Below are 10249 nucleotides of genomic sequence, written 5' to 3'. Positions count from 1 at the left end.
GAAAACTAATGGACAGTCAATGCACAATAGGTCGATTCCCTCCGAATAGCAGGAAACAAAAGAATAATCACCCCAGAGAATGAATGATATAGGCATTTTTTGGTTGATGAATTGAATACACAGGACCCGAATGGAAACGAGCCATAGTGCTTTTTTTTTAGCATCCTTTTGTATAGAACTGTACTTTCTTTTTTTGCAAACTGTTAAAGTATTCAATCAGTCAATCAAAAGCCTAAAACTTCAGGAGAGCTCTCTCTCTCTCTCTCTCTCTCTCTCTCTCTCTCTCTCTCTCTCTCTCTCTCTCTCTCTCTCTCTCTCTCTCTCTCTCTCTCTCTCTCTCTCCTCCCTCCCTCTCTCTCTCTCCCTCTCTCTCTCTCTCTCTCCCTCTCTCTCTCTCTCCAGGTGCGAATGGAACCACACAGGCAGGCCTACTATAATATAATTATGAATTCTGATCATTAAAATGGTAAATTCTGATTCTTAAGAATGGAACACGAGGCAGGCGGCAGCGCGCGGTGTCTGAACAGACAGGGGGGGTCATAGCTCTATCTCTATCGTTCTGTCTATGGGTTGCGCGGCACAGAGTGGCGCGTAACGTTGGCGCGTAACGGGACCGGCTGTCCCCCCCGCCCCCTCCTGTGTTCAGGGCCCACAGTCCTACACAGCCTACACGTCGGTGAAGATCTTTTTGTTGATGTTCACGCAATTCTGCTGGACCTGCGTGGTGGTCGTGGTGGTTGTCGTGAGAAAGTTAGGCTGCTGCTGCTGCTGCTTGAAGCCCTGCTCCTCGATCACCATGTACTCGCTCTTGCTGAGCGACGAGGAGGAGCGGGAGGTCTTGCCTCCTTCCTCCCCGTCCTCCTCCTCCGTCTCCGCCTGCAGCGGCTGTAAGCTGCCCACGTGGAGGTACTGCGCCTGCTCCTCGCCCTCCGTCTCGCGGTGGTAGAAGTAGTTGAAGTTGGAGACGATGACGGGCACGGGCAGCGCGATGGTCAGCACGCCGGCGATGGCGCACAGCGAGCCCACGATCTTGCCCCCGATGGTCACGGGGTGCATGTCCCCGTAGCCCACGGTGGTCATGGTGACCACGGCCCACCAGAACGCGTCGGGGATGCTGGTGAAGGCCGAGTCCGGGTCGTCGGCCTCCGCGAAGTAGACGGCGCTGGAGAAGAGGATGACTCCGATGAAGAGGAAGAAGATGAGCAGGCCCAGCTCGCGCATGCTGGCCTTCAGAGTCTGGCCCAGGATCTGGAGACCCTTGGAGTGACGCGAGAGCTTGAAGATGCGGAACACGCGCACCAGACGGATGACGCGCAGGATGGCCAGAGACATGGCCTGCTGACCGTTGCCCTGCCTCTCCGCCAGCTCCGTGCCCAGCGTGATGAAGTACGGGATGATGGCCACGATGTCGATGATGTTCATGATGTCCTTGGAGAACACGGCCTTGCTCGGGCACGCGAAGAAGCGCACGAGCAGCTCGAACGAGAACCAGATGATGCACAGCGTCTCTATCACGAAGAAGGGGTCCGAGAAGGGGTTGCCGCCCCCCGTGTCGTACGGCAGCGAGCCGTTGACGGCGTTGGGCGCGGCGACGGGGTCCTTCATGTCGTCCCGGAACTCCGGCAGCGTCTCCAGACAGAAGATGACGATGGAGATGAGGATGACCATGACGGACACTATGGCGATGCCCCGCGCCGGACCTGAGCTCTCCGGGTACTCAAAGAGCAGCCACACCTGTTTCTGGAACTCGTTGTCGGGTAGCGGTCGCTCCTCTTCCTTGATGAAGCCCTCGTCGTCCCTGAACTTCTCCATGGCCTCCTCGCCCAGCTCGTAGAAGCGGATCTCCTCGGAGAAGATGTCAATGGGCACGTTGACGGGTCTCCTGATGCGCCCGCCCGACTGGTAGTAGTAGAGGATGGCGTCGAAACTCGGCCGGTTCCGGTCGAAGAAGTACTCGTTCCGGAGAGGGTCGAAGTACCTCATCCTCTTCTTGGGGTCCCCCAGCAGGGTGTCCGGGAACTGGGCGAGGGTCTTGAGCTGCGTCTCGAAGCGCAAGCCGGAGATGTTGATGACCACCCGCTCGCAGCACTCGTGGTCCGGCTTGTCGTAGCGGTCCAGGGAGTGATGGTGGCCCGGCAGAGCCGCCGACTCCTCCAGCATGTTGTCGCACGTCGCCACCACCGTCATGACGGCGTCTTCGTTCTCTGTCTCCGTCTCGGTGTAGCCGTGGTTCACCAGGGTGTCGCCCCGCCGGGTCTTGGTAACGCTCGGTGGGGGGGATTGCAGCAGGAGGCTGAGGTGGTCGTCCATAGAGGTGGTCGCACCTTATGGAGACGCACGGGGCAAGGGCAGGGCCGCCGGCTGCGCCCCCCCTCCCTCCGCGTCCGAGCCCCAGTTCAACCACAGCCGTCGCCTGCCATCATCTCTCCAAAAGCTTGGTCGAGTCTCCTCCACCGCTACTACTATCTCTCTCTCTCTCTTTGTCTCTTTCCTCTCACTTACTATCCAGGCTACAGTTGGTTGGTGTTCCCGCCCACGGCGCGAGCTGAGTTTATAAACAGGCTCTCCACTAGTGTTGCCATGTCGGCTTATTATAAGCGACTCTTTTTTTCTGTAAAGCCACTGATTGATTGATTGAATACTTTATTAACAGTTTGCAAAAAAAATTACAGAAAGGATTAAACCCCAAGAAAGCACTCAACAATAATAATGCTTGTAAAAAATTGGTAGTTGCAGGTTGCTTTTTTGGGGGGCTTGTTTCTAAAGTGTAGCTTATTTAGGCTTGCTTACAAAAAAATGTTTGTAATTTTTTTTTTAAACCAGTGGTTCTCAAATATTTTCTTACATGTGTTGTGCTGCCAGGGTGCATTTGTGTTGTTAGAATGTTTCAAAAATATTCCAAATATTCCACATTCCAAGAGTTTTTGAAAATAGTAGATCTACAAGCTCACAGCTGTGACTCGTTGTGAGCTTGTAGATCTGCTATTTTCAAATAGCCGATACATATAGGTAGGTTTACCATTTAAAGTGGTCATGTGGCTTCTTTTGGGCTTTTTTTTCCCCCGTAGACCTGGTTGCTTATTTCTCTCACAAAACATGGCAACACTGCTCTCCACCCGCTGGGTGCCTTTCTGTCTCCAGTCCTCCGCCAATCCGAGAGGCACCGACCAAAACACGGAGGGAGCAACAGACGCACGGGCGTCATTCAACACCGTGCTGTTTCTCTTTCTCTCTCTCTCGCTGCCTGTTTGTCTTTCTTTCTTTCTTTCTTTCTTTCATTCCCTCTCTCTCTCTCTCCCTCCCTCCCTCCCTCCCTCTCTTTCACACAGTGGCTGCGCGCACCGTGCAGACGCGTTGGTGAAGAAAGAGTCTAGGCTACATTGTCTCACCTGAATAGCCTGTATCCCAAGGTCAAAGCCAATCAAATGATAAACAATTTGAAAACAATTACATATATGTAAAAATAGTACAAATTCCGGTCATTTGAAATTAATTAGCATTCAGCATTAATCAGTATGAGTGAGTGATTGATTGAATACTTTATTAACAGTTTGCACTTTGCACACAAAAAAAGCACGGAAAGTACACATACAAAAGGATGCTATGGATTAAACCCAAGAAAGCACTATGGCTTGTTTCCATTGGGGTCCCTCGCTCCTTCCTGTATTCAATTCATCGAAACATGTAAAGACAAACAACAATAATGTACAATAATATGCAAAAACGTCATATGAACGAGTAGTAATCAAAAAGGGAAATATGTACAGTAAACAGTTGAGGGGGTAATTCTGGTGATAAGTTTAGACTTTTTTTTACAGTGGCCAGAGGGTAATAGGAGTCACACTTTTTATGACTGTTGGTATAGGGCATTCCACATTCTGGTGGCATAGCAGTAGAACGAATTTAACCCCTTGTTTGAGCCGAAGAGAGAGAGAGAGAGAGAGAGAGAGAGAGAGAGAGAGAGAGAGAGAGAGAGTCAACATCTAAAACCGTGGTTCTCAAACGTTTTCATTCCAAGGCCCCCCTCACAACCCCCACTTTGACAAGCATTGATCTAAAAGCTCTAATGTCTGTACATTGCATCGCTGTGCCATGACAGATAATATGATCTCCAATAATCATACAGCTACTGGGGAGAGAGAGAGAGAGAGAGAGAGAGAGAGAGAGAGAGAGAGAGAGAGAGAGAGAGAGAGAGAGAGAGAGATGAAATTTGCCTATAATCCCTGCCTTGCCCACCTAGGCGTAACTGGTTTATACTCTCACGGATTACCAACATTCTCATCAAAATATTTACTTTGCAGACGTTGTGATTTGAATAGGCCTACTGAATGTTCACCTCAAATAGAAACATGACCTCATGTGTCCTGCAGGCAGTGGTGTAAAGTAACTAAGTACATTTACTCAAGCACTGCACTTATAAGTAACATTTTAATTTTTGGTACTTTTACTTCTACTCCACTGCATCTCAGAGGCAAATATTGTAATTTTACTCCAATTATTTGAAAACTTAAGTAACTAGTTACTTTGTAGATTCTGATTATTATTACAAAACTAACACTAACCACTTCAGCCCTATATATACTATTTTCAAAGCATTTTTATACATTTGAAAACTTCGGACATTCTGCATAATGAGTACTTTTACTTTCAGTACTTAAAGGTAGGGTATTGATATCGTTTCGTTGGTTTATTTTTTTTGGGGGGGGGGGTTAGAAAGGTTAAAGTACTATATTCTGATAGTAATCATTGCTACAGAGCGTTTGTTCAGTCACAGGGGTCTCTCCAGCTCTTTAGTAAAGAGAATATAGTACATTTTCAATTAGGTGATAACATTTAAGCCAATCAGGAGAGAGTACGGAAAAGGAATTTTCTGTTTAATAAAGAGCTGGAGAGACATGAAGACTCCTTTTACTGAACAAACACTCTATAGAGTACTATCAGAATATAGAGCTATTTAACACCCTACCTTTAAATATATTTTAATGCGAATACTTTTGGACTCAAAAGGACTTTTACTCAAGTAAATTTTGAATTCCGGACTTTTACTTGTAACAGAGTATTTCTACATTGCAGTATCGATACTTTTACTTAAGTAAAATATGTGAGTACTTTTTCCACCACTGCCTGCGGGCAGAGACCGTAGACCGCTGTCCGTGGTGCTGAAACGAAGAGGTGGTGAAATCTATAAACACCACGTGACCTCGCCTATCATCAGTTTTCTATTCATTAAACTTGTCTGAAAGCCAACGGCCTCTACACTGTGGAATCCTCCTGAACTGTAACCAAATGGACCTGCATTTATTATCTCGGAGTTACAATTGTATAAATTAACAATAAGGAGCTTACTGCATTTGAAATAGGTTCTGAATAAAAAAGCCTTGAGGTTTTTAACTTCATGGTACAAATGCACCCCGTTGCTGAAACAAAACGTCAAAGCCTGTTGTTTATGAGGTTTTGCTGTTTACTCATCAAAGAAAGCTGCTTGACCTCCCAGCTCATAAATAAGCGTGAAAAGTAACCGAGTACATTTGCTCAAGTTTTGTACTTAAAGGACGACTTCACCCATTTTCAACCTATCTTCATATAATAGATCCTCACTAATGCTCCTGATAAAATTGGGTAATTTTTTTCTACTCAGTCTGTGTCTCATAGGTGGGCTGTGGACACTTCAGAAACCCGTCTACCAGTGACATCATCGTTAGGGCGCGGTCCCACCAAAACATGGCTGCTGTTAAACGCAGGTTGTGCACGGCCACAGTTTTTTGCAGCCAGCGGATTATAAAAAACGTGAGAGACCCACCTGTCACTCACTTTCAAGACCCTCCCATGCAACAGCTACAACCAGTTACTCTATCGCAAGCACCATGCCGCTTCCTGAGTCTGCCTTCGACTCAACCGATTGGACAGAGGAGGAATAGCAGCACCTGCCTCCAGCAGTTATATGCTTCAAATGGACAAGTCATGTAGAGCGGATAAACGCAAGGTCTGCGCGACAAGCGGAAAGATGCACTCTTGCGTGAATCCACGCATTTACATTGACAAAGCATTGGCAGATTCGGCCCTAGAGGTAAAATAAAAGTGTGGTGGGACCGCACCCTTAGGAAGGTTTTTTTTCTTTCTTCAATATTAGATTTTCTTTGTTGTTGATTTTTATTAATGCGAGAACAATGGCTTCCATTATAGCATGCTAGCTTTCCAGGAATAGAAAGCCTGTAGTTTCTATTAGCTTGGATTCCCCATCGATGATGTCACTGGTAGGCGGGTTTCTGTACACAGGGTGAAGTCGTACTTTAAGTAAAATATTGAGTTATTTCTACTTTACTGGAGTAATTCCAATTTTCTGTACTTTTACTTCTACTCCACTACATCTCAAACTTTACTAGTTACTTTGTAGATTTGTATTATTATTACAAAACGTACATTAACCACTTCAGCCCTACATTTCAGCCATCTGAAAATAGCCAATTTACAAGCTCACAATGCATCACGGATTTTTTATACATTTTATACATTTGAAAACTTGTGAAATTGTGAGAACTCCTTGTGAGTTTATACTGTACATTGTCTATTTTGGCCAAATCTTCACTAGTTACGGCATACCCAGAATTGGAACACTAAGGTGCAAGGTTAAAATGTTCTTCATAAGTTTTCACACACTTCAACTCAAGAGACATTCACCCAAGGACACCTGGCAGAGAAATGCACTGATGGCTGAGCTAAGCTGTGTGTGTGTGTGTGTGTGTGTGTGTGTGTGTGTGTGTGTGTGTGTGTGTGTGTGTGTGTGTGTGTGTGTGTGTGTGTGTGTGTGTGTGTGTGTGTGTGTGTGTGTGTGTGTGTGTGTGTGTGTGTAATGTGCTCTTACATTTACGTGCACACATGTGTCTAACTGTATGCCAGTGAGACCTGAGTGCAAGCAAGAGGATGAGGGACAGAGAGAGAGGGTAAGAGAGGGGAAGAGAGGGGAAGAGAGAGAGAGAGAGAGAGAGAGAGAGAGAGAGAGAGAGAGAGAGAGAGAGAGAGAGAGAGAGAGAGAGAGACCATTGAGGTTGAGGAGTTACTAAGCAGAGCCTTGTTTAATGTGCATAATTAATACAAAATTCCAAGTATCAAGTAAAAAGTCTGTTGATTTATGTTGCTCTTCCTCTCAGCGACCGATCCCTGGTGGAGATGTTGTCCAACTTGTCAAAACATACTACAATACAAAGTATATATTAGTTAATTGTTGTGATCCTCCCCCATGCACTGCCATCATTACCGTGCACTTGTATACGACTGCACACACACACACACACACACACACACACACACACACACACACACACACACACACACACACACACACACACACACACACACACACACACACACACACACACACACACACACACACACACACACACACACACACACACACACACACACACACACACACACACACAAAATCTGGGGAGAGAGGATTTATTATTCCACTGGAAAACTGGTTTAACACTGCAACAGAGACATGTTTGTAGACCAATACAATACAACTATGCAGCACAATGCTATAAGGATGCCTTCATTAATTAAGTCAAATAACAAATAATAATCAAATGATATGATAAAAACATTGTATATCAATTTCACTTTGTAGCAAAACTGTGGTTTTACATTGTGGACGAAGGCCATGCAGCTTTTGTCTGTATTTCTGTATGTCTGTGCCCTCAAAAGTGGACTAATCACTGCTCACGGTGCTATATGTGCATGACATCATGAAGCAGAACCACCTCCGGCCAGTATTGTGCATGAACGTGCTACAGAGCACGTTCACTGGACTTGCTTATAGAGCACGTTCATTGAACGTGCTCATGTTTCTGGTGAACAGTGAACTGAAGGTAACCATTTGAAACTAATGAACGTGAGCAACGTTAACTCCTGCAAGAGTGAACGTCACTCACTGTCACAAGTCGGTGAATAAAGATGCTATATATAGCCAGATTTTTAAGAAAGCAAACAGACTTATTTGCAAGAATGTATTGTAGGCTACTTGTCATGAGACCACTGAATGCTTCTTTCTGGTATTACGACCTGGCTCGTAGGGCATAACAAAAAGGAGGAAGACACACGGCTGGTTTAAGCGTGTATAAAATTATATTTTTATTTACAACAACTAACTTGAATATTCAACAAATAATCATAGGGTTAATCAGTGAAATCAGTAGTGTCAGCAAATGTGTGGTACATGTGGCATGGGGTATTGAATGGTGCTGTTATGGAAATAATATATAACCAGTCGAGGTGAAGCTGATAAGAAAGATGTTTATTTGTCCAACCGCATAAAAAACAAGCACGTTTCTCCTCAATGTCCATAGCCCAAGAGACTCTACCCTGAGCCTCTACCCTTAGCTCACTCTAGGTGCTCCTCCCAGCGTTGTGTCACCTCCAAGCTCTCTTAAAAGAAGTCCTTCTCATATCTTTTCTCAGTGTCTTTATACCCCTCTTCCAAGCAAGGCCCAGGGGGTCCCATGACCAAGAAACAATAGGTCTGGCATGGCCATTTACATATCTTGATCAAAAGGGTTGATTTAACACGGAGGAATAAACACAAAGGAGGTGTCTTAACCCCTGAAAGGACACCTACAACAGTGGGTGTGAGGCGAATGGCAACTTGTGATATGCATACAATCAAGAAATTGTAGATCAATATAAGATAGTCCGATATTGCCATAACAGTGCAAACCAAAGACTAAACTAAAGAGGACAAAATGCTGCTGCCATCAGTGAAAGAGAGTGGAACATTTGGCCAACACCCAGCTTTTTATAGGGCACACTGGGAACACTGGCCAGGTGCTCCCAATGCTCCTGATTGGGCACCCCAAATTACAGGACCTGGGGGAAGACAAAGACAGTCAGGGAAATACACAACCACACACACGCAGGCCCTAGTAGGCCAGGCTACAGGGGCTGTGACCAGTGGTGTAAAGTAACTAAGTACATTTACTCAAGTGCTGTACTTAAGTAAAATTTTGAGGTATTTTTTGTTTACTGGAGTATTTCCAATTTTCAGTGCTTTCACTTGTACTCCACTACATCTCAGTGGCAAATATTATACTTATACTCCACTACAATTATTTGAAAACTTTAGTTACTAGTTACTTTGTAGATTTTGATTATTATTACAAAACATACATTAACCACTTTAGCCTACACGTTTTGGTCATTTGAAAATAGCCGATCTACAAGCTCACAATGCGACGCACCGCGGCGAATTGTGAGCTTGTAGATCGGCTATTTTCAAATGCTTTAAAAAAATCTTTCTACATTTGAAAACTTGTGAAATGGGACATTCTGCATAAGGAGTACTTTCTACTTTTGATACTTCAAGTACTGTACATTTTGATACCAGTACTTTTACTCAAGTAAATTTTAAATTCTGGACTTTTACTTGTAACCGAGTATTTCTACATTGCAGTATTGATACTTTTACTCAAGTAAAGAATTTGAGTATACTTTTTCCACCACTGGCTGTGACACTAGTTTGAGATAGACTTAGTACTTGAGGTCACGTGATCACGCTCTGCAGCTCGCTGCTCTAATCAGCTGTCCGTGTTTCAGTCAAAACTACAGTCCTCACATCTCCACAAACGTCTGAGCACATCCCTAAGAATCAGTGTTGTCATTCATGCAGCACGCTGATAAAGACATGGACAAAAGGCTGAATAAAATGTCCATTCTTATCTACAGCATCCACCGCTTTATCTCTTTCTCCATAATAATATGACACATTGTTTCAGTGCTATGCTCACATTGTTTTTTTTTCTTAGTTTCTCTCTCTGTATGTGATTCTATAGTAGTATAAGTCATTATTGTAGTTTAGGAAGTGGCCAAGTGGCAATGATTGGGGGCTGAGGAGAGATGGGTAGGAGGATGTTCTATTGAAATAGCTTGAGCAGCTCATCAGAAATTAATCTATGTGGACTGAACTTTGAGTTAGCTGCGTGTGGTGAAGTGCAAACACTGCCTCCAGCCATACAACAAAATGCAGCATCGACTGTCTGGCACAACAAAGAAGTGAAGGGGAACTGAAGTAAGAGTGTGATAAAAGATTCAGTGAATCTCTTAGATAATCTTTTAGATATACCAACATTGTTCTTGTGAAGCATTTTTTAGTACTTATTGGTGAGGGATTTTTAAAGATTGCAATTTTCATTTGAGACATAGACCATCACCGTAACCCATTAAGACCTGAGGCCGATTCTACGAATGCCTTCTA

At 44.7% G+C, this 10249-nt stretch overlaps 1 protein-coding gene across 1 annotated transcript; it reads right to left on the bottom strand.

The window, feature by feature from the left end:
* Positions 1 to 440: 440 nt before the first annotated feature.
* On the bottom strand, positions 441 to 2419 carry LOC308096255 (potassium voltage-gated channel subfamily A member 1). Its single transcript, XM_080443620.1, has one exon. The coding sequence runs from the start codon at positions 2308 to 2310 to the stop codon at positions 667 to 669; it is 1644 nt and encodes a 547-aa protein (XP_080299746.1). The 5' UTR covers positions 2311 to 2419; the 3' UTR covers positions 441 to 666.
* Positions 2420 to 10249: the final 7830 nt, after the last annotated feature.

Source organism: Gymnoscopelus braueri (assembly GCF_963280865.1).
Source record: "Gymnoscopelus braueri genome assembly, chromosome: 12".
Taxonomy (NCBI): domain Eukaryota; kingdom Metazoa; phylum Chordata; class Actinopteri; order Myctophiformes; family Myctophidae; genus Gymnoscopelus; species Gymnoscopelus braueri.
The sequence above is the reverse complement of the archived record's forward strand: the minus strand, read 5'-3'. Positions and strand labels throughout refer to the sequence as shown.